The sequence below is a fragment of the Equus przewalskii genome, chromosome 22 (genome assembly GCF_037783145.1).
Source record: "Equus przewalskii isolate Varuska chromosome 22, EquPr2, whole genome shotgun sequence".
Classification (NCBI taxonomy): domain Eukaryota; kingdom Metazoa; phylum Chordata; class Mammalia; order Perissodactyla; family Equidae; genus Equus; species Equus przewalskii.
Window position 1 is genome coordinate 11,957,632 of NC_091852.1, and position 24,161 is coordinate 11,981,792.

The window sequence follows — 24,161 nt, forward strand, 5'->3', positions numbered from 1 at the left end:
ATTGCGGTTATTATTCACATCCTGCATCGAGCCCTTGTTTTCAGCTCTTAAACATCCCTGAGATAAGTGAGGGAATTATTTCAATCCTCCTTCTTACAGATGAGAGAACCAAGACTGAGGAGTCTTAGCCTTGACCAGGGGAACCCAAGTAACAACCCAACTAATTGGCATAGAGTTGGCATGAGATCAGCACAGTCCTCATTCCACGGTCCAACAAAATACGAAGAGAGCTCGAAACTGTCCTCTTGGCAGGTTTCTGGCCTATGTGGGACAGAGGTCACAGAACTTTACACCGTGAGCTGTGCTGTCAGGTGGTTTGTTGAGAATGCCCATTCCAAGAGCCAATGGAAAGCTACCGCAGTGCGCTGAACCATTATAGACAATGGATGCACAGGACTGAGTCCCACACCTTTGGCTGGACTAAATTACTCTTATCAGATCAGAGGCTACATTTAGATTCAAGTTTTGCCATCATAAAGTTCTTAAAAGAACAATCAGTCTAAAAAGCAGGTAAAGAAATGCACTGACAAAGGTTTGGGTATTTTAGGACTTTAATGTCTTTCACATATTCAACATAAAATACTGACAATGGATACACAACAGGGGAAAAGAGTCTTCAGCAAAGATCTTCTGGAAGTCACAGCATCACTGGTCAAACACTACGAAGAGAACAGTCAAGTGAACAAACGATGAGGGGGTTTACCAGGGGATTTCAGCTTAATGGAATGACTGAAAAATAAAGAACCAACCAACCAACCAACCAACCTCCTCCGCTACCCACGGAAAGGAAAGTACAAGTGAATCAGGGAGCTTAATCTTGGGAAGCAGCTTAAAAAGGAAGGCGGAGCGGAGGGCCATCACTGTTGAGAATGTAGTGCTATAAGGCACAGTGCAAGGATGCTAACACACTCTCAAAGTCTCTACATAAACCACCGAGAACCGTATTAGTGGAAATACATTGCATAGAGATATAAACTATTCAGTATTAAAAACAGACCTTGCTAGATAAACATATAGTATGTCACTTCTATCTCTTAGAATAACAGTATCAAGAAAGATTCCAGTTTGCCCTGTAGCACAGAACTCCTAAAATCACATGGTCAATGTTGACCTGAATTAACAGCTGCTGAGATTCCACTGCTGTCACTTTGAAAGGATCAAGATTCAGCACCCAGTGGGCCCCACCCACGCTCCAGGCTGTGTGTTTGTGTGTCTCCAGAAATAATTAACATCAATTTGCATAATTAAGCCCACAGGCAAGTTTGAATACTGAGATCTAGCTAGAAAAAGTAGCAGCAAAGACAAAATAAGCCCGAATTTGTTAGAAAAACAAGAGGAAGATTTTTTAAATGCTTCCAGTTCAAGTTATATTAAGATTTCCATTGAGTCCCACCAGCTTTGCACAGCTGTGGATGTTTTGCTGTTCTTTAAAAAAGAATCTATAATAAACATATTGGTTCGAGAAAAATACCGTGTCTAAGTTTTTGTAGCCCTTCCCAAGTTACTTTACATTTTGTACATTGTTCAAGGGCAGAGTATATATTGGTTAGGATGTGTTCACAGCTGATGCATCTCCAAAAAATTCTTCATGAAAGCTGCCAGCTTCTGAACATCTTCGATTGTAACAGCATTATACAGAGAGGCCCGGATGCCTCCCACAGACCTAGAACAACGCAGCAAGGATGCAGCCATTAAGAACAAAAGCATCTAACTCTCATGAGGGAGTTGCAGTACCTGAGAACATTGTGTCCAACCTCCCACCCGAGGGCCCCTAGGGGTGGCCAAGAGCTTCAGACATCTCAGTGATGAGAAAATTCTCCCAAATTCAGGGAAGGTCCATCATGCTCACATGTAGCCTAGATTAATTCAACTACTCGCTCTTGGCAAAGATAAAAACAAGGTGGGGAGAAGAAAAGATAAAGTGGGTGATTTTGCTCAGCATGCTACTTGATGAGGCTGCCATACAGGGAGCAGGCGCCGGCAACCCCTGCAGGGTGGGAGCCCCACCGCTGCCATTCTCACATGTGGGGACACATAATTTTCATAGAGCGCTCAGCACTAACTACTCTAGCTGATGTTCAGCTGGAGCAACACTGAAACAAGATTGTACCAGCCTCATCAGAGATGGGACGGAAAACTCTAGAAACTGCTGTAAGAGCAATTTAAGAGATATTCAAAGGTGATTTTGACAAAGGCCCCCGAAAGATGTGGCTCCATGGTCTGGGCTGGGGAATCATGCTAAGGGTTCTAGAAGCAACAGGAGGAAGGGTTACCCCTGTAACAACTGGCCTTTGCCAACAAGTTATAACAACTGCTACTCCAAGCTGGGCAGGCTCCCAGACGTTTCATTCTGCATTTGAAAAAGTAAACCAATTCTCCGCTGACCTCCTGGATGTGCACTCACCGATGCCCTTTCAAAGAGATCATGTTGAGTTCAAGAGCTTTATCGAGAAATCTCTTCTCTAAAGCATCATCTCCCTTGGGGCTGCCAATGCGGAATGGGATATTCATCCTGCTTCTGTTCCTGGGCTCCACTGGACACCTGAAAAACACGTTCATCACTCCAGCCACTTTTCTGAAATGTGTAGCCTGTCATTAACGAATCAACAGAAAATATTTTAAGAACATTCTATAGATGCAAACAGGAGATTTTTTTTAAAAAGATGTGCTCCAGGACATTTATAATTTACTTAGGGAGATCTTTCTTGCATGGGGAACAGTTGAGTTAGCATTCTCTTGTGTGACTAGTACTTAATTTCCATGAGCCTCAGTTTCCTCATCTGAATATTCGGAATACTATAATAGCTCCATTTCAGACTAGATGTTGACAGTTCAGTGGTACAACACACATGAAGCTTCTAACACATGGGAGCCACACAGCAATGAGAGTGACTCTTTCTCTATGAGGCTACAGAGAAAAAAATACGTTCGTCCTAATAGTGGCTGAAAGACTTAAAAAGGAGCAGTAGCTTTCAAAGCACTTACCACATTGTATTGTCCCAAGCTGTGTGACCTCGAGCAATTTACTAAGCTATTCTGTTGTGCCTCACTTTCCTCATTATTGAATAGGGGGAAGAATAATGGAACCTACCTCACAAAGTTGATGTGAGGATTAAGTGAGCCAGTATTTATAGAGAATTTTTGTGGTACATTTAAAAAAGGTCACAAAATCTCTACAGCCCTCCCAGGAAGAGGTGGAATCCAGTTCTCCACCTTTTGAAACTGGGCCGGCCTTATAAATTGCTTTGACCAAGAGACGGCAACACAAGTGATGCTGTGCAACATCCAAGCGCAGGCCTCACGGGCACCCAGTTTCTACACCTGCCGTCTCCCACACTGTGCCATGTAAGCCAAGCTAGCCTGCGAAAAACAAGAGGCCTGCCAACAGCCAGCACCAACTCCCAGACATGTGAGTGAGGCCATTTCAGACCACTGGCTCTGAGTGAATTTCCAGGTGACTTTGGCTGAATACATGATCCCAGGTGGAGCAGCAGCAGAACCACCCAGCTGAGCCCAGCCCAAGCTGTGGACCAAAAGAATCATGAACAAAGAAAATGGCAGCTGTTTGAAGTCACCATGTTGGGGTATTCTGTGATGCAAACAAAGATAACTGATACAATTTAGAACAATGTCTGGAACATATTAAATACTATGTGTCCATTAAATTTCATAAATTCTTTTTTTTTTATTTTAATTTCCAGCACCTTACACAGGGCTCATGCAGACTCTCAAAGATGAATGATGTGTGAGTTTTTATCCAGGAAAGGTTAGTACTTGACTTTCAGTTTCTGATTTGGAAAACGAGCAGCTAAAATTATTTTCCACTGACAATCACCTACAAATGGAAGAGCTGACACGCTACTCTGCAATAGAAGAAAATATGTAATAACCCTCTCTCTATTTTCTCATACACATCTTGTGTCATTCTTACACTTCCACACGGTGGGATTCATTAAAATTAAACAGCAAATAAAGCAGTGAGGAAGCCCCCATTAAGAGTTATGCTCTCCCCTGAGGGCACCTACATAATTCCTGTCAGTGTAAATGGGAGTCAGACGCACACCCACAGGCAGAGCCTGAATTCTGGGCCCCCTTTCTCACCAGGTGGTAGGTTTCATGGTTGACATTTAAATTAAAAATCTTGGGAGCAGCCCCATGGCCAAGTGGTTAGTTCCACACACTCTGCTTCGGTGGTCCAGATTCGCATGTTCCGATCCTGGGTGCAGAGCTACTATATTCAACAGCCATGCTGAGGAGACATCCCACATACAAAGTAGAGGAGGATTGGCACAGATGTTAGCTCAGGGCGAATCTTCCTCACCAAAAAAATTAAAAATTCAGTGGGTACCCTCTTTTGAGATTCTAAGGCCTCAGGTTCCCAACGTGAGGGTCCAATTAAAGAGATGGAGCAGCAAAAAGTCTATCTAATTTGGGGGCCAGCCCAGTGGCCTGCTGGTTAAGTTCAGCGCACTCCACTTTGGCAGCCTGTATTCAATTCCCAGGCACAGACCTACACTACTTTTCAGGAGCCATGCTGTGGCGGCAACCCGCATACAAAATAGAGGAAGACTGGCAGCAGATGTTAGCTCAGGGTGAATCTTCCTCAGAAAAGTAAAGAAAGAAAGAAAACATATATCTAATTTAAGAAAAGAAACTTAAAAGGGAGAAAAATTAAAAATCTGGATTTACAGTTCACTCCACCCCATAAATTTGCCCATGCTACCATGAAAGTAGATGACATCACAAAAGCCATGACATCATAAAAGTCAGAAAGTGAAGATTAATCTCCACACAAGAAATATTGACGCACTGCCCAAGAGTGTCACTGGGATGGGACTGAGTGAGGGAAGAAAAGATTAAGAGGAATTAACTGTTCCCAATCTAGTGAGATGGTTGTGGAGGGAATTAAACTTCCACGCACGAAGTGCTGTAACAGCAAAGCATTGTGGAAGCAGAGAGCCCTGCAAGAGAAGGCTGAAAGGTTTCAGAGGGGACATGGGAGCAGTTAGGCCAGGAAAGATGAAGCAAGGGCGATCTGGCCAAGACCAGCATTTGCCAAGGGAGGGGGGACCCTGGCAAGTTCTCTGATGCAGCAGGATGGGTGGGTTCCCGGCCAACGGAAGAGCCTGGAGTGGGAAGGGATCTGCAGATCCACTCTGCTGGGAACTGGATGGGGCCTGGAGAAATGGGCAGCAATCAGGTTTGCACAATATGAGAACCTCACTTCAGAGAAAAAACTACAGCACACAGAGGAGACTGGAGGATGGAGAAATTGGGAGGTTAGAAGACCTGTTAGAAAGCTCTTACAAATAACTTTCTAGGTCAAAAGAATTAGGGCCTATTGTTGGCAACGGGGGCCCAGTTCTCACATCAATGAGTAGAACAGGCCAGCTGTGACAGACTCAGCACAAACTCCCACTGTTACATATTAAATGTGAGTACCTATTCCTGACTTCCAGAGAAATATGCTCTCCCTCTTTTCTTGAAACACACGGCCCTCCCAATGGAAGTTTCTTTTTTCCCACTTTTAGAGACACAGGGATTATGGAATAAAAGACCTGGATTTTTAGACATCTTCCCACAGTCCAATATTAGCTCAAACTCCGTGTTCGAACACCAGGCACTGCTGTGGGCTGCCCTTGGCCACTGCTTGAGTTTGCAATCTCAGGAGTCATCACTGAATTCCAGAGGCAGGCAGGGTCTGCTGCCTGGACACACTGGGGGGCAGGAAGGAGAAGGTGCCCAGGCTGACTTGAGAGGGCTAGTGTGGGGCTGGGTGGGTGTGTAACCAGCCAGGTAATCCAAGGACTACAAAGATTTAAGAAGAACATCTGAGCAGTGTTTCCCAGTATGCCCATGGTGGAAGCTGACGTGGAAGGTGTTAATGGCATTACCGGAAAAGTGGTTCCATGGCCATATAAATTTAGGAAATCCTGCATTAACGCCGCTAAACAAGTTTCCTTACTCCTCAACTTCCTGGAGCCTCTCCTGTGCTCATGTGAATTATGAGCCCCCAGGAGGCTAATTCATATAGGCGTACAGCTTTCCCCAAACGTGTGTGACTAAAAAACGCTTTGCATCTCTCAGATTAGTGTTCTAGAATGCTCACTGAGAAACACCAGGACTTTCCAAGGTACCAGAGGAGGGGAATGTCTGAGGGGGAAGGTACCACTTCAGAGAGACCATCTCACCAAGGTAGTGAGGGTCAGGGGACAGCAAGAACATTGCAGGCAGATTAAGAGCCGTTCATTTCAGTGCCGTCCACTCTAAGAGGATATCTCAGAAACAAAGGGAATGAAGAGTGAAGAGCATCCTGACAGAGAAGCCACAAAATATAGTCACTAGGCCTCTCCCAACTACCTGTTTGTTTTTTGGGTATCTTTTTTTTTTGGTGAGGAAGATTCACCCTGAGCTAACATCCATTGCCCATCTTTCTCTCTTTTTTTTTGATTGTTTGAGGAAGATTAGCCCTGAGCTAACACCTGTGCCAACCTTCCTCTATTTTGTATGTGGGATGCCACCTCAGCGTGGCTAACAAGTGGTGTAGGTGTGCACCGAGGACCTGAACCCTGGCCGCTAAAGCAGAGCACGCCAAACCCAACCACTACGCCATGGGGCCAGCCCCCCAGATTTGTTAAATAAAAAATTAATTTTAAATTTGTACACGATTATCAAAATCTAGATTAAAAATATGAAGATCTACCATCCCTTCCCATAGAGGCGGCTGCCAGTAAGTCTGGTGTGCATTCTTCAGGTGTGCATTTTTAGACATACAAATGTGTGTGTAGACGTATCCATATGTGTATGTGTGTTCACATGTGTATATACATGGATATACACATATACACAGTATTTATAAATATTGTGTTTTATAAGTGGAATAACAGATATGTATGTCCCTTTCAGCACTTGCTCGTTTTTTCTATTGGCCTGATGACATACCACAGTCATCTTTCCGTGCCTGCTCACACAGACCTCCTTGCCCCGCTCCATGCACACATTATTCCACACTGCGTGCGGATGGGTCCCTGATGGGCACCTGGGCTGTCTCCACATTTTCACCGTTACATAAGTACCCCGCACCGGATTTGCAGGTGCCTAATTCTGCACACACTTCTGGGCCCGGGCAGAGTACTGGTGGAGGCTAGATGCCTAGAAGTCAAAATCCTTGGTCAAAGAGCAAGTGACTTTTGAATTTGGATGGGTGCTGCAAACTTCACTCTAAAATTGTCCAAATTCATACTCAACATATCCAAAGTGTGTTCCCTTGCCAACACCAGATGTTCTCAATCTTTTTAATTTTTGCAGATCAGAAGCAAAAAAAACCTCACAGTTTTAATCTGCATTTCCTAAAGATGCTGGCACCTTGTCCTTTATCTCTTAGCCGTGTTTCTTCTGAGTTGTTTGCTCACAACCAGCAGAAATCACCGCCCACCCCTTCTCTATTTGGTTCTTTTTCCATTGATTTCCGGGTTCTTGCCTGTACTGAGAATAGTAACCTTTATAAGATATATGCTACAAAGTTTTTCTCATGTCTGTTGTTTCTTTTAATTGTTTATAGTCTTAAGCTATATAAAATTTTTAAATTTTCATATAATTAAATATGCCTTTTCCTTTGTGGTTTCTGAGTTTTATGGCCTATTTAGGAAGGCCTTCTGCACTCCTTACACTCATACAGAAATTCCTCCATTTTCTTAGACTATGTTTATATTTGTTTTTTGCATTTATATGCATTTGCATCTTTTCAACTGATTAGAATTTGACATGGTGTGATGCAAATATCTCACTCTAACTTTTGTTTAGAAGGATTATCAATGCTTCAAACATCAGTTACAAACACGCTTTTTCATCTAATTTAAATGCAGTTCTCAAGTGCACACGGACCAGTTTCAGGACTTTTCTGTCATTCCACTGATCTACTGCCATGGCTATGCTCGTGGCTTTACAGTGTCCGAGCAGGTTGTATGTTAACACTATATTTTCTTAAATACATATTTTTTTTAATTTTCAGCTATCCTTTTGTATTAACTTCCGAAAATGAACATTTGTATTTACCCCTAGATATTTTATAATTTTCGTAACTAATGCAAATAGGATATTTTTCCTTGTTACGTTATTTCTGGAGTATGGGAAAGTAATTGACTTGTATATGTTTAGACATAACTCATTACAATTCTGAACTTGATCATTTCTAAGGTTTTCCGTTGATTCCTGCATTCTGAATAGAAAGTCACATCACCTGCATTTTGTTATTTTTGTCACTTCCCTAGTGTAGTAGTCAAAGCCCCGGAACCAGCCCCCATGACCCCGCCACGTTCATATCCTGTCTGATCCCACTCCCCAGCTGCTGCCTTAACCTGTCGGTGCTGCTGTAAATAGGCTCAATCAATGTCGCTTCACAGGGTGGTGATGACCTCAAAATGTATTAATGTCCATCAAACACCGAGGGCTCTGTCTGCTTCATTTGTTTTCGGCTTGTCACTAAACCCATCGCACGCTTCCCTCTTTTCTAAGGCCTGGTCCCCACATGCAGGTGGTGAGGATGGTGACCTCAGACCTGGACACGGACTGATCACTTGGACATCTTTAAAATATTAAAATTAACATCCAATATATATTAAGCACTGTATGTCAGGAACATCCTAAATGCTTTCCACGATAACCACAAATAATAATATTAAGAACTAACTCTTAAGGAATGCTCCCTATGTGCCAAGGACTGTTTCTAGTGCTTTATAGAAATTAACCAGTGCAAGAGCCCATGTTCTTAACCCCTATATCACATACTTTATTCAGTGCACTTTCCTCTAATTCTCATGACAGTCGTAAGAAGTATGCACTATCATTCTGTCCATTGTACAGATGAGGAAACCGAGTCTAGAGCAGTTAGGCCATTTGCCCAAGGCCACTGCTAGTAAGTGGCAAAGCAGGACTCCTGAGGCCAAGATGCTACACTTTCCACGTGGGCTTAACTCGAAGTCACCAGCACCGTCTGGGTGGTCAGGCTACAGAAGATTGTGGGGACTTCAACGGCTGAGTTCCCCGCCAGGCTCAATGGCAGGGCTGGCGCAAGGCCCAGAAAACTGTCCAGCACCATGTTCAGTAAATGTGCTGCATCACATGTCAAGGGGGCACCAAGGGGGGTCAACAATGAGGAGCAAAGGTGGGGGAAAGTGGCAAATTCTAATTGTAGGTTACTCAGAATTCCTTTTTAAAATTGCTCACCTCGTCTTTTGGGGACGTATTTCCATAGTTTGAAAGAAAAGTAAAAAATTTCCTGAAAACCCAAGTGAGTACAGAAACAGCTCATGAGCGTCCAAATGCAAACACCAAGGAGAGAGGGACAAAATTCTGCTCTTGACTCCAGTAACAAGGTCCCACAGGAATGTCACGAGCCAGGATGGCATTTTCTGGGCAGGCGGCCCAGGGGGTGGATGGAAGTTCTCAGAAAGAGGTTTATTCTGAAGAGGATGCAGGTTCTGGGTCAAGACTCTTCCTAAGTGAGGAGCTCGGGGTGGAAGGAAATCAGATTCCCCAGGAGACAACCCACCTGCCACCCTGGCTTCAGGAGGCTGCCTTCTGGGAAACGCCAGGTTGGGTGCTTGGAATTAAAGGACCTCAGGGGAAAAAAAATTCAGGGGATTCCCAGTGTTCCTTCTATGCTTTATTTTGTTTCTAATTCTCCGGATTTTTTCCAGAGGCATCACCAATTTTTCTGTCCTCCCATTTTGTACCTATACATCTCCTGAGAAACATATGAGCCAAAAGCTAATAGAAAAATTGGTCTCTCCTCCATAATAGCAGCCAAGTGCTTTCACTCACAGGCAGGTTCTGAGCACTCTTTGGGAGTCAGGAAAGATGACATTCTTCTGGGTATCCCCAGAGCCTAGAACAAGGCTAGCCCAGGAGTCATTTGCTGGATGGACAGACGGGTGGGTGGGTGGATGGGTAGGTAGTTGGGTGGTTGGGTGAGTGGATAGATAGGTGAGTGGTTGGGGAATGGGAGTATGGATGGATAGATGAACGAATAGATGAATGAATGGATGGATGGATGGGTGAGTGGGTGGATGGGTGGGTGGATGGAAGGGGTTGGGTGACTGGATGGGGGGATGGATGGATGGGTGGGTAGATGAGTAGATGGGTAGATGAATGGGTGGATGGATGGAGGGAGGGATGGGTGACTGGATGGGGAGACAGATGGATGGGTGGGTAGGTAGGTAGATGGGTGGGTGGATAGATGGAGAGATGAGTGACTGGATGGGGAGATAGATGGATGGATGGACAGATGGGTGGATAGATGGATAAATGAGTGGGTGGATGGAGGGATGGAAGGCAGGATGGATACATGAATGGATGAGTGGGTAGATAGATAGATGAATGGATAGATGAACAAGCGTATTAAACATGCCCTCGGACCTTTCCACACTTTCTTTCCAATCCCAGCACAAGGCATCCCCTAAAGACACTGTACTTTCCTCCCTCAATGCCTTTGCAGGGGTCATTCCCTGCGTTCCTACAAATTCCTAAAAATACTTCTGTACTCTTTTCTGCCTAATTCTACTCACGCCCAAGGCTCTAGCTCATCCAAAACCCCTCCTTTCCCCTCCAGCCAAAACAGTAACTTCCCGCTCTGAGGCCATGCCTCATTATTTAGTCCTTGCCTCTGAACTCCTTGGACCATCTACTAATCATGCATGTTAAAATGGCTCCAGTAAGTGCTGGTGGGGCACCCTGGCCTGCCCACTCACGCATCAAGGTCTAGGTAGAAGATTCCCCAGGACCAAGCCCCCAGCTGGCACTTGCCTCTGTTGCCCAGAACCAGAGAGCGAGCAGAAATGCAGAGTGTGCACCCCTTCCCCCAGAGGGCACGGGGCAGAGGAGCGCAAAGGCCAAGGCATCCAGCCAAGCCAGACTTCCCCAGGGCTTGTAGCTGGAGGGTCACTGCACACCAATAATTCACAGGATTGTGCAGGCAACCAGCAATTTAAGGGCAGAGGTGGCGGCAGCACGCTGCTTTATCCTCGCTGTCCAAAAAGTACATCCCCACCCCCACTCATAATGGTAATGGAGATGTGTTACAAGTTAGGATTGAGGCATCGTTTTGTCTGTCCTGTGTGGCCCACTAAATTCTGAGAGTGCAAATCCCCGTGTTACTGTCAGCCAGATATTTTTGTTATAACAGACTGAACCCCAAAGAGTAATGGCCATTAAGAAGGGGATCCAGGGGCCAGCCCCGTGGCCGAGTGATTAAGTTCACGCACTCTGCTTTGGTGGCCCAGGGTTTCACCAGTTTGGATCCTGGGCGCGGACATGGCATCACTCATCAGGCCATGCTGAGGTGGTGTCCCACACAGCACAACTAGAAGGACCTACAACTAGAATATACAACTATGGACTGGGGGGATTTGGGGAGAAAAAGCAGAAAAAAAAACAAGATTGGCAACAGTTAGCTCAAGTGCCAATGTTAAAAAAAAGAAGGGGATCCAGGCCTGATAAATCAGTATAAGTATTTATTATGTGCATATAAATACGTGTACAAACATGCACACACAAAGCATAAAGTCTGGTCCTTATACGCCTGTCTCCACCTCAAAGGGCAAAAGCACACGAAGAAGTCATCTGTTAAGCTCCTCGTATGCCGGGCAGTGTACTAGGTGCTTCACATCTGGCATTTTGCTGAGGTCTGTCATAGAGTGTTGAATGGTGGCCCCCAGAAAGGTATCTCCATGTCCTAACCCCAGAATCTGTGAATGTGACCTATTTGGGAAAAGGGTCTTTGCTGGTGCAGTTATGTTAAGGCTCTCTGGATGAGAGAGTTCATCCTGGGTTACGTGGGCAGGCCCTAAATCCAATGACCCCTCCTTCTAAGAGGCAGAAAAGTAGACACACAAGAAAGGAGAAGCCCACGTGAAGGCAGAGGCAGAGAAAGGGGTGACGCAGCCACAAGCCAAGGACACTGGGAGCCACCAGAAGCTGAAGAGACGCAAATGGATTCTTCCCCAGAGTCTCTGGAGGGAGCAGAGCCTTGCTGACACCTTGAAAGCCACCCAGTTTCTAGTACAGTCATGCATTGCTTAAAGACGGGGATACGGTCTGACAAATGCATCGTTAGGCGACTTCATCATTGTGTGAACCTCAGAGTGTACTGATGGGGAACAAAACTTGCCACCCCAAACTGTGTCTCCTTAACATGAGGATTATTTCAGGCTGATTATTTTTAAGAAACAAAAGACTTAAAGTTTTTCCTGTTATGTCCCCCTTCACTGCCTAAAAGAATTCAGATAACCTGTCTCAGGAAGCGAGCTGTCACCTTAGCATCACATGAACAAGGTGGCAGACAGGGAGGAACCTAGAAAAGCCTGTTTGTTGGGCTCCCCTCTGTGTTCTTCCGTTTCTGTGTGGCCAAACACCTGTTTTCCAAACTGTTGCTCCTTGTCACCTGCCTGTGAATTGTCTTCCTTCCCTTTGAAGTCCCTGACTCACTACACTTCCAACATCTTCTTTTGTCTTTAGCCGAGGATGGTACTTAAGGTGAGGGCTTTTGGCGAGTTACTCAGTTTTCCTGGGTTTCTCCCATGTATACATGTTATTAAACTTTTGTTTTTCTCCTGTTAATCTGTCTCATGTCAAATTAATTCTTAGATCAGCCAGAAGAACCTAGAAAAGTAGAAGAAAATTTCTTCCTCCCCTATAGTGCTTACACAAACCTAGATGGCACAGCCCCACGACACACCCAGGCTATATGGTACTAATCTTATGGGACCACTATGTGGTCCGTTGTTAACCAAAACATTATTATGCAGCACATGACTATAGTTTGTTCCAGAAGCCCTAGGAGACTAATACAAGGCCCATGGTGCCGGTCCAGTGGTCAACACACATTCATGAATCAAGTGGTCACAAAAATGTTTAACTAGCAGTCAACTCATAAGCACAGGCAATTCCATTCACAGACTGCAGGCCTGGGATGGGAGCATTCCTCTTGTAATAAGGGAAGCAGTGAATGTTCCTAAAAGGGTAAATAACCCGGAGGTGGGGCCAGGAGTGAGTGGTTACACCAAGGGGCTCCAGCAGAGTCTCTAGGTAAAGTGGAGAGCTTCCAGCAAGTCTGCATGCTTTGTTCCCAGGGACATACAGAGGACACAGGCAGTGGGAGAAGGGGTCCACTCAGGGGGTGAAATGAGACTCTTCCCCCAGGCGATATCTTTGTCTTGGGTGTGAGAAAGACACCCACTGGGAGGCAGGTGCCAAAGCCTGGGGTTCCTGGACAGGGATGCAGAGGGAAGAGCTCACCTGCCCCCGTTCCTGGGCCCAGCTCATGCCCACCCAGCTCACCAGCACTTCAGTGTCTCAGAGAAAGGCGAAGGCATCTACTGGTCAAAGCTACATGGCATGCACATTTTTAAATCCACAAGAGGTAAAATGTGAGATAAAATCCACCGACTTACACATAGAAGCCTTGAGAATTATCAATAATATCGTAAATCATCTGAGATTTGATGGAGCTAAGCTTCTCCATGGCTGCTGCACCACCGTTGTTCTTAATCCACTCCAGGACCAGGCCCATGACGTAGATGCTAAAACAAAGATTGAAAAAGAAACCCTTCAGTTCAGCTTTGCACCAGTGGAAAGACATTCAACCAAACCTGTTTAAGTTGTACTAAAACAGACTTAAAGACATCACTAAGACAAGATGAAAGCAGACAAGTATAGACCAAGGAGGGAGCGTGTCATGAATCAAGAACTAGCATCAACTCAATTCTAGGCCCCTGAGGGCCATTCAGAAGCAAAGTTTCATTAGACTCCTCATTGGACATCACATCGGTCCAATCTGTCCAGCCCAAGTCCTAATGCGAACTCCTCGCAGCACGTGGACCATACTTGCCTATCTCAGGCTGCTGACATTTTATCCCCCTACGAGCATCTTCAGACCCCGGCTCCCCACTCCCACCCCACCCAGTTAACCCTTTACTTGCTGAACTCCCAGAGCCCTCTGCTCATGCTTCCCATACAGTTTTTTCCATTCACACCTCTATTTTCTATTTCTATGTGCCCGTGTTTTGGCTTCCACAGTCTAGGAAAGCTGGAAGCACACAGTGTTCACCTTTTCCAGCCCACAGCCCTGACACAGGGCTCTCCCCCTGGCAGGAGGCAGTATGACATAGTAGTCCGGACTCTAGTCCCACTGCTGCCTCTTACTAACAGATCACCCAGGATTAGTCACCTCAGGAATCCAAACCTTGGCCTTCCCATCCGGAACCAGGGAGGCCTCCAACCCCACCCTCCCACCCAACAGGCAGATGCAGTAGGGTCCCCTGCTCCCTGGTCTCAGAGTGGGGCACGGGAGCTAACTGGAGCATCAGAGCCCTCCAGGGGATTTTCTGAATCGGGAGTTAGGAGAAAGGGGCAGAATGGTGTGTTGGTGAAACTGTGGGCTATGAGCTAAGGGCCCTAAGGAACATCTGAAAAACCGAAGCCAGCACTCCAACAGAGAGAACCAAGGTGTGTCCCAGGTTCTAAGAGGCCCTGCTGCTCCTCGGTCCTTCCTGCAGCTTGGGACCGTCCTTTTCTAGCCCATATTTCAATCTGTCACCTGTGAGACCTCAGGGCTCCTGTGGTGACGACAGGAGATGGGCTGGGGGAAGTGCTTGGCCCCGGGCCTGGCATGTGGCAGGTGGGCCACACAAGCAGGCAGTTAGTGCCACTACTCACTATTTAGTGCTTTACTAATAAAGCACTTCACCATTAAGCGTTTCATTAGCACTTAATAAGCTGATTTTTTTGGGGGGGAAGATTAGCCCTGAGCTAACTGCTGCCAATCTTCCTCTTTTTTGCTGAGGAAGAGAAGACTGGCCCTGAGCTAACAACCGTGCCCATCTTCCTCTACTTTATATGTGGGATGCTTACAACAGCATGGCTTTTGCCAAGCAGTGCCATGTCCACACCCGGGATCCGAGCCGGCAAACCCCGAGCCGCCGAGAAGCGAAACATGCACACTTAACCGCTGCGCCACCGGGCGGGCCCCCTGGTTATTTTTTTTAAGCTGACTATTTTTAAGAAACAAAAGACCAAGTTTTTCTTGTTTCCTCCCCCTTGACTACCTAAAAGAATTCAGATAGGAAACCTGTCTCAGGAAGGGAGCTGTCACCTTAGCATGAGCTCGGTGGTAGACAGGGAAGAATGTAGAAAAGCCTACTTGTCGGGCTCTCCTCTGTCCCACTGTCTCTGTGTGGCCAAACAAACCCTTTACTATTAAGTGCTCAAAACTAAGCCAAAACCACAGGATGTCGAAGCCCGTCGGATGGTTTCCCCGGGGATCTGCTGAAAGCTACTCTGGGTAAAAGGCTCTAATAGCAAGAGGCTTGCCCCTGGGAAGCCCAAGACACTGCCTGGCTCACTCACTGTCTCAGCCGGGTGGGTGGAGGACCCAGGCGCTTTCACCCCCAGAAGGCAGCACAAACCAAGGCCAGGCTGCCCGCCCAGCGGGCACTGGGCAGACAACAGCCAGCACCCAGAAGCATGCGAAACCTTCTCTGGAAGCTTCCCCAGCCCAGCTCCCCGACAGCCCTGGGAGCAGAGAAAAAGCAGCAAATAGAAAGAGAAGGGAGGGCAGAGCAGAAAACGGCCCCTGGGTGATTTACAGCCTTAGCTGTAGCTCTCTGGATAAAGACTGAGAAATCAAAGGGACAAGGAGAAAGAAATGAGAAGGGAATGAATACTGCTGAGGTCTATGGCGGGCCAGGCATCCTGCCTGCTAGTTGCTCTCTCTTTTATTTATCACAATAATCCTGAGGTCAGAGCCACCATTATCCTATTTTACAGATGAGGAAACACACTCAGAGTGCTTAACTTGGCGAAAGTCACCCAGCGGGTGGTTGATAAAGCCAGGATTCCAACCCCAGTCAGTTTGACTCCAAAGCCCAAGTTCTTTTCACTAGTAACAAAGGCCTCTGGTTTACTAGGGGATCCAGGACCCTCAACCACTATCTCACCTGCTAGTGGGGCAGCCAGGCTGGCACCAAGCGTCACAGACACAGCCGCCAAGTCCAGCTGCTACAGGGGCATCACAGCACACATGTGCATGTGGACATGTGTGTGTTCCAGATAAGATGCTGTCCATCCGCCCCTCTGTTCCATAAGATGCTCTAGAATTCCCATCTAACCCAGAACTGCTCACTCCCCGACGAACCACAGAAACACACCCTGCCACACGATCCGAGCAGCGCCACCCTCGAGCCCGTCTACTGACAGTACTTTTCGGAGGCCAAGCTTTGCTTTTACCTGCAACTCTGTTATCTCAGGGTTCCCAAGTTGTAGCAAGGGCCCAGGCCAGGTCCACAGTCCTAGACAGACCTCAGCACCAACACTGTCATGCTCAGACCCACTGCCCATGCCCTCTGAGAAATTTTAATGCAATCTGAGCAGGCAGTCAGCAGAAAGCCCACCCATTTACACGTTGCCCAGAGCCAGCCCCCTCAGGCTAGGTGTATGAAGCCTCAGCAAGAGGCAGATGGCTGTCCTGGAGACCAGAAGACATCCCTGGAGTGGAAGGATGTCTAGCCTCTGTGATTCTCCTGTGGCTTTCCATTCATTATTAAATCAGGCTTCTACCCCCATACAATGCAAAATTTTCAAAATCTAAGGGCCCTAAAATGGTTAAGCAGCTTTGCAACTGGGTCTCAATTCTCCCCTCTACCAGTATAATACTTGTAACCGATTTATGCCTTTACTTCTGAAATGCCACCTCCAAACACACAGCACAGGTTTACCATCTGAGCCTGCCTGTTAAATGACTCAATAAACCACAGCACAGCCATTCTATGAATATCATACAGCAATTCGAAGGAAAAAAAGGCAAGCATTTGAGCTAAGATAACGGCATTCACAGTATACTGTTGGATGGAAAAAAAGGAATTCACAGAATAGTCTGTATGGTAAAGTTCCATGCACACAATTAAAATACATGGTTCTGTAGATCTGCATATGCCCGCTTAAGGGTCTGTTAGGATACACAGTAAGCAATTAACAGTGGTTACCTGGCAGGCTCTGCTCGCTTCAGAAATCTTTACTAAGAGCACCTGTTTTGTTGTTAGTCAACTCCGACCCCTAGCGCCCCTGTGCACAGCAGAGCAGAACCCTGCCCGGTCCTTCTGCACCATCCTTTCACCCTCCGTTACTCTATCAGACAATGCTCCCCTCTTCATAGGCTTTTCACGGACAATTTCTTCCTAAGTGGGTGGCCAGGTCCTTCTTCCTAGTCTGTCTTGGTCTGGAAGCTCCGCCGATCCCTGTCCACCATGGGTGACTCTGCTGGGATTTGAAATCCCAGCAGCACAGCTTTCAGCATCACAGCAACACGCAGCTGCCACAGTGTGACAACCGACAGACGGGTGGTGTGGTTGCCTGACCAGGAAACGAACCCAGGCCACGGCGGTGAGAGAGCCGAATCTTAACCACGAGACCCCTGGGCTGGCTAAAAACACAGGATCCTTTTATAAATCTTTTAAAGCCATAGAGTACTCTGTGCACTAGGGCCTAGACAACACACCATAAAGTGCCCAGAAAACTCGCCCTGGCTGAAGACTCTACCTCAGCAGAAGTTTCTAGAGTTGATGATGGGTAAGGCTAAGCCCCCCGGGGGTTTTCTGGTAAGAAAGGTGGCTAGGGTAGTGGGGTTATTTTCTTTCTTATTAGTTACTTTACCTCATACTACAGATAAAACAAATTATTACTTAGGGTTCAGTTAGTCATGGTAAGTAAGAACTGTGTCATGGGGCTAGAAGGAAAGTTTGGGCGGCTTTTTGCTTACCCACTTGCTGGGCTTACTGTCTTCTCCTAAAGGGTTAAACAGCCTGACCACGAGGCCCTTTATTCCACCCCAATTCACCGCTCAGGGCTACAGGCAACTCTGAAGGCCAGTATCCAGCACAGTTCAAACCAAGTGCCCAGGGCCGATGGTCATTTGGCTCTGATTTTAAAACAGAAAAAAAGGCTTGTGTTCAAACTTGGGTCCTTTCCAAGGTTCCTATGTGATACAAAGTTCCAACGTGTTCTGGGGGCTTTATCAGCCTCGTACAAGGATGGGAGGGACAAATCTTCCCAACTCCATTTGGAGCTGGCTCTCACTGGGCGAGCTACAATTTTCTAATCTTGAATGTTTAAGTACGGCAAATGACCTCTAAGTTTTTCAAGTCTTAGATTTAGGGTAACTGCACAATTAAACAGAATTAGACTTTTTTCCTCTTCTCTTCTTTTGGGATAAAAGAAAGCCAAGCAACTTCCAGGGGGTGTCTTGGCTCAGAATACATTTAACCCAGTCTCTCGCCTTCTACATTTACACGACTCTAATCAAATATTAACAGTCCTGCCCTGAGAGGGTCTCATGGTCACTATTCTGATGTGTCTGGGGAAGACACTTCGCCCCTTTTCTGCCCTTGTCTCTAGCTCAGTCCCCTCCTAGGGCAGGAAAGCTCTGGGGAGGGAGTTCCTGCCCTTCTCCCACCCTGTAGCCTCCCCCAGCCGGCCAGGTGACCAGCTGACCCGACTAGTCAAGGCCAGGTCAAGGCCCGCACAGGGGCAGGTAGAGAAGCCGTCCTCTAAGAAAGCCGCTATCCCAGGAGGACTTTCTCTCTGCGTGTCCAGACACTTTCATCTCCCACCAGACAGACTGACCAGCTTTCTCACGGTTTCCACTATTTTTCACCCTAACATTAACAAATAGCATATTAATGTATTCATTACATTTTCTTAAAATTTGCATCACGTTACCTCTTGGAGAAGGTGCCAGAGAGTGTGTCAGCTCCCTGCTCCTCCAGGCCGTGCTCTGATCAGCCTTCAGGCGCCATTTCAGGGCAAGTGCTCTGCCTGCCTCCTGCCACCTTCCCAAAGCCAGTGGCCGCCTTTGCCTCGCCCTGAAAGGCTCACCTGACCATGAGCCAGGCCCCGGGCCCAGCTACTAACATAAGGAGCCCATCCCCCGCCTCTGTGCAGCCTGGGACCAAAGCCCCTTCTCCGGGAGCCCTGTCCTTGAGGGCTCCCAACAGTGTCTTCAGCCCTCAGCACGCCCAGTTCTCACTTCCCACTTGGCCAGCAATCACTGTTTTCCCACTACCCACCCCCCCCCCCAACCAAGAGGTAAGAAGGGTGAGAGAGACTCAACCCCGCCCAGCCTTAACAGGCATTCTGGGAGAAAGGGAGTGGGGTTCCCAGGTGACCAAGAGAGGAAGCACCAGAACACCCCATTCCTGGAGGAAAGCTGGAGACACAAAATGCGGAGCTGCCTCATGTGAGCGTGCAGAAAACCAGCAGAAATTTCCATCAGAATTCTAACTTTGGAATAAACTCCTTTCTTTCCTACGGTAAGTCACGAGGAAGAAATTTCCTACAGGCAGCACCTGGCGGGGGGACCTCCGATGGACCCGCTGCCTGCCCCAGCCCGAGCCGCCTCTTTTTCATGCTCTTCTAAGAGAACTTCCACCCATCACAGAAGAATCCAGTCGAGGGGAAGAGCTGGACTCCAACACCACCTCTTCTCCTCAGATGGAATCCTTCAAACACAAACAAATCCACACTGTAAGTCTGCTTGTGAGGAGCACCAAGGGGCAGGGGGCACGTCCGCAGGCTCTGGAGCCAGGCTACCTGGGTTCGAATCCCAGCTGTGCCTCTTCTAGCAGCATGGCCTCAGCGTCTTCACTTGCAAAGTGGGAAGAATAAAAGTATCCACCTCCGAGGGGGCTCGGGAGACCAAGAGTCACACACATAACACGTCACTATTTAAATCACAGCACCCTCGAAAGACAAAGCCATAAACTCTGGCTCTTCCCTCCCCTGATAAGCCTCTGGAAGCTAACAACAACAGAAACCACAATCATAATACAGCAGTTTACATTTATAGATCACCAAGTGCCAGGCGCTCACTACGTGCATTTTATATACACCTCTCAACTCATTTAATCCTCCCAGCAACCCAATGAGGAGGGTGTTATTAGTATACCTGGCTGCACAGATAGGTTAAGCGACTTGCCCAAAGTCACACAGCTGGTAAGTAGTAAACTCTCCCAGGCAACCACTAAATCCTGAGTCACAAAGATGTTCACAAAATACCTGAGTGTGGGAGTGAGAGGATCATGGGGAGGCAGCCTTCTCTCCCCTAAAGTGCTGCAATGCCCTTTTCTCATTCAGCCAACGAGGAGCCAAGCTAACAGGAGCCCCGCAGACCAGGTGAGAAATCAGAAAACTAGCAGGTGTTTGGCCCAAGCCCATCTGCTCGCTGCCAGGCGACCAGCTTCATGCAGGCCCAGCAGGGAAGGAAAAGACAGCCGGGGAGGCCCAGCCACTGAAAGGCCTTCTGCCAGCTGCTCTGGGGGTGCGACACGCAGGCTGGACTCCTCTGCGGAGGGCTTCCGGGTTAACAGGGAACGACCGAGGCTACCGAGATCGCATAAAAATGCCCCAAAAATGAAGGACAAGAAAAACTCATCAGTGCTCAGAGGGGGACGAGGGAGAGGCAAGCGGGCCAAGAGTCCTCACAGGCACCTGGGCTATGAGGGCCCCGGTGCACGGCCATCGGCTCTCCTTTAAAAGGTCCCCCCGACCTCGATGGAACAGTGGGACCCCCTCAACGGGCCCAGAGGCCGCAGCCCGCAGGTACCTGAAGCACGAAGGCGTGTTGTAGAGCGAGTTGTTCCCGGCCTGCACTTTGTAGTCGAGGATCGAGGGGCACTCTCTGAGGGCGAAGCCCAGCAGGTCCTCGCGCACGATCACCACCGTGACCCCCGCGGAGCCCACGTTCTTCTGCGCGCCCGCGAAAATCACTCCGAACTGGAAGAGGAGACGGGCGGGTTTAGAAGCACAGGGGCATGTCTCATAAACGTATTCCAACCTCCCAACTTCTTTCCAAAGCGCAACTTTTACGAGAAAGTGACTCTTCTATTCCTGCTGAGAGTGCACACGGTTCTCTAAAGGCATCTCCAGCCCGACAGCAAACACATGGCCTGCAGATGACACGTCGCTGGTCCTTCTCCCAGCGAGGGTTGAGCCAAGCCCAAGGCTGTGAAGATCTTACACATAATCACACGCACTCAGCACACCTCTGTATAAGCAAGCAAGTCCCTAAAATGGGCTGCTCACTATTCACGATAGCCCAGACGTGGAAGCAACCCAAGTGCCCTTCTACAGATGATTGGATAAAGATCATGTGTGTGTGTGTGTATATACACACACACACACACACACACACACACACACACACACACACACACACACACACAGTGGAATACTACTCAGCCATAAAAAAGGACAAAATCATCCCATTTGCAACAACATGGATGGCTCTTGAGGGCATTATGTTAAGTGAAATAAGCCAAACAGAGAAAGACAAACACTGCATGATTTCACTCACATGTGGAAGATAAACAAACACACAAAGAGAACAGTTCAGTGGTTGCTGGGCAGGAAAGGAGTTGGGGGGTGGGCACAAGGGGTGAAGGGGTGCATTTATATGATGATTGACAAATAATGTACAACTGAAATTTCACAATGTTATAAACTATTACCACCCCAATAAAAATTTTTTGAAAAACTGCACAACTCAAATTCTATTTTCCTCTTTAACATGCAGAATAACTTTCATCTACAGTTCAAGGTTTCCCTTCCCCCTTTCCTAGAGTAAAGGGACATAGCAGTTATAACCAAATTTCTGCCAATATTTAGGTTCCCTATGCTATTCTGTGCAATGAAAAAAAATGGCTATCAAGAGGAAGTATACATTTTGTTACATTAGGAAAAAAAAACCAGCCTACAAACTGTCCTTGGTAACCAAAAGAAACAGAAGTTTTAATCCATTTATATATGTATAAAGGGACAATTGGAAGATGCTCAGAAATAATGAGGCGAGCTGCCTGAGAGAGAAGAAATTTTAGAAAACATGTTTAAAGGTACTTCAGGAAATTTTGTCATGTAAGGCACAGAATCTCTCCAATGTCTCCCCATGAAACCCTTCGGGAAATCAAGTGATATCCCAAGTGGAAGGAGCAGGGATAGCCTGGCCCAGCAGGGAGGAGCATTTTATAGGTGACATTGTTTAGAATTGCCAGTGCATGATGACTGATAATAAAAAGCAGGCTATCAACAAAATGTGGTATATCCACAAAATGGAATATCACTCAGCCTTAAAAAGGAAGGAAATTCTGACACATGCTACCACATTGATGAACCTTGAGGACATTCTGCTAAGTGAAATATGCTAGACATGAAAGGGCAAATATTGCATGATTCCACCTATAGGAGGTACCAAGAGTGGGAGAATTCAGAGACAGAAAAGATTGGTGGTTGCCAGGGCCTGGAGGGAGTTATTACTTATTAGGCAGTTTCCGTTCAGAAAGATAAAAAGTTCTGGGGAGGGATGGTGGCAATGATTGCACAACAATGTAAATGTACTTAATGCCACTGAACTGTATGCTTAAAAACAGTTAAAATGGTGGGGCCGGCCTGGTGGCACAGTGGTTAAGTTCACACATTCTGCTTCGGTGGCCTGGGGTCGCCAGTTCGGATCCTGGGTGTGGACCTACACACCACTTATCAAGCCATGCAGTGGCAGACATCCCACATATAAAGTAGAGGAAGATGGGCATGGATGTTAGCTCAGGGCCAGTCTTCCTCAGCAAAAAGAGGAAGATTGGCAGCAGACGGTAGCTCAGAGCTAATCTTCCTCAAAAAAAAAACAAACATTAAAATGGTAAATTCTATGTTAAGTATATTTTAGCACAATCTTTTTCAAGAGGCAGAGTACCACACAGTCAGTTTGTTTTAAATTCTTTACAGCCCTTACAACACCCTATCGCTGCATGCACCTGGGTGCACTGCTCCCATGCCCACCTTGGTGCTACTCGTAAAGCCTACTGTCTTGTCAATGCTCTTGGAGTTAGGTGGGTACCAGGCAAGGTGGGGATCCTTCATAGGCGCCCTGAGCCTGGATATTCTGCATCTTCCTTTGAAGACAGCAAGCTACTCCCAATGTAGTGACCAAAAAAGTTTTCTAAGTGCCACTCTCAAAGGCAGATAAATTCCCCAAGGACCCCAGTGTGACTCTGTGAGGCCATCATTGAGACAGGGCTGGGAAAGCAAGACTTAACCATTCTAACAACCCATAATAAACAAGCAACACTCGGCCTGCTCACTGAGAGCTGCCCTGGCTTCGGGGTCTCTGCTGGCCCAAGACTCCCATGCCCTTCCCAGTTCTAGTATATATGAAAATGCCCTTGAAGAATTGCCACCCCCCCCCCCCCACCCCAGCCTCTTTTACACTCCACCTTGGAAACATCCACTGGCTTGGATAGGAAGTTCGAGGACATGTCGCAAACCAGCACCGCCCCCTTGACGTCAGGTATAAAGTCAAACTCCACTCCGTGCACGGTCTCATTGGCGCAGTAATACACATAGGAGGCGTCCGGGCTGAGGTTCCAGGTGCTGGGATCCGGAATTTCTATCACAGAAGACAAGTTGGAGACTCCGCACTTTTCTCCCCCTCTCTCCTTATGGAGATGGGAGTTGACCAGCAAGGACCCCTCCCCCAGCAGTGAAAGACTGTTGCCACAGCATCCACAAACGAAAGCATCCTATCCACCTTGCATTGTAATCGCCACCAGCATCCTAAAAGGATGGTCAAGCCTACCCTCTTAACTGTTATCGGGTGCAAATAATCTTTTAAGAATGGCGTGGTGGATATTTGGAGCTTTTCCTCGTCATCCTATGTCCATTGATGGTCCCATAGTCTCTTCTTGGGGCTCCAGCCCACCCCCCGCCACTCTCAGCCTGTATAGTACAATGGAGCCAATTCTACCCACAGCCCCAAAGGTAGAATGCGACTCAGGCACAGCCACACACGACTGATTTGGAATGGGACACATGAGACATGAGACTGTCACTGGGAACGCTTGAGCAAAGGCATTGAAACTTGGGTGACTATAAGGTCAGGAGCGGCTGCAGCCACCTTCCAAAAAAGAGGGGACAGCTGTCCTGACTGTGGAGCCACCACGGAGGAGACAGGGAGACACCAGGACCTGCAGACATTGTTGGGGCCCTTGATCAAGCCATACCTAAAGCCAAACAGACCCCTGGGCTTTTCAGCTAAGTAAGCTTATGAATACTCTTTCTGCAGCAAC

The 24,161-nt window shown here is 47.3% G+C and overlaps 1 protein-coding gene across 2 annotated transcripts in view; it reads right to left on the reverse strand.

The window, feature by feature from the left end:
- Positions 1–533: 533 nt before the first annotated feature.
- PSAT1 (phosphoserine aminotransferase 1) overlaps positions 534–24,161 on the reverse strand; it is a 32,482-nt gene continuing 8,854 nt past the window's right edge. For both annotated transcript variants that reach the window (XM_008537655.2, XM_070590674.1), the window contains exons 5-9: positions 23,310–23,482; positions 20,651–20,820; positions 13,449–13,577; positions 2,405–2,542; positions 534–1,663 (exon numbers count right to left, since the gene is read on the reverse strand). In XM_008537655.2, the coding sequence (XP_008535877.1) occupies positions 1,558–1,663; positions 2,405–2,542; positions 13,449–13,577; positions 20,651–20,820; positions 23,310–23,482 (716 nt within the window). In that variant the 3' untranslated portion in view covers positions 534–1,557. The remainder of the gene's footprint in view (positions 1,664–2,404; positions 2,543–13,448; positions 13,578–20,650; positions 20,821–23,309; positions 23,483–24,161) is intronic.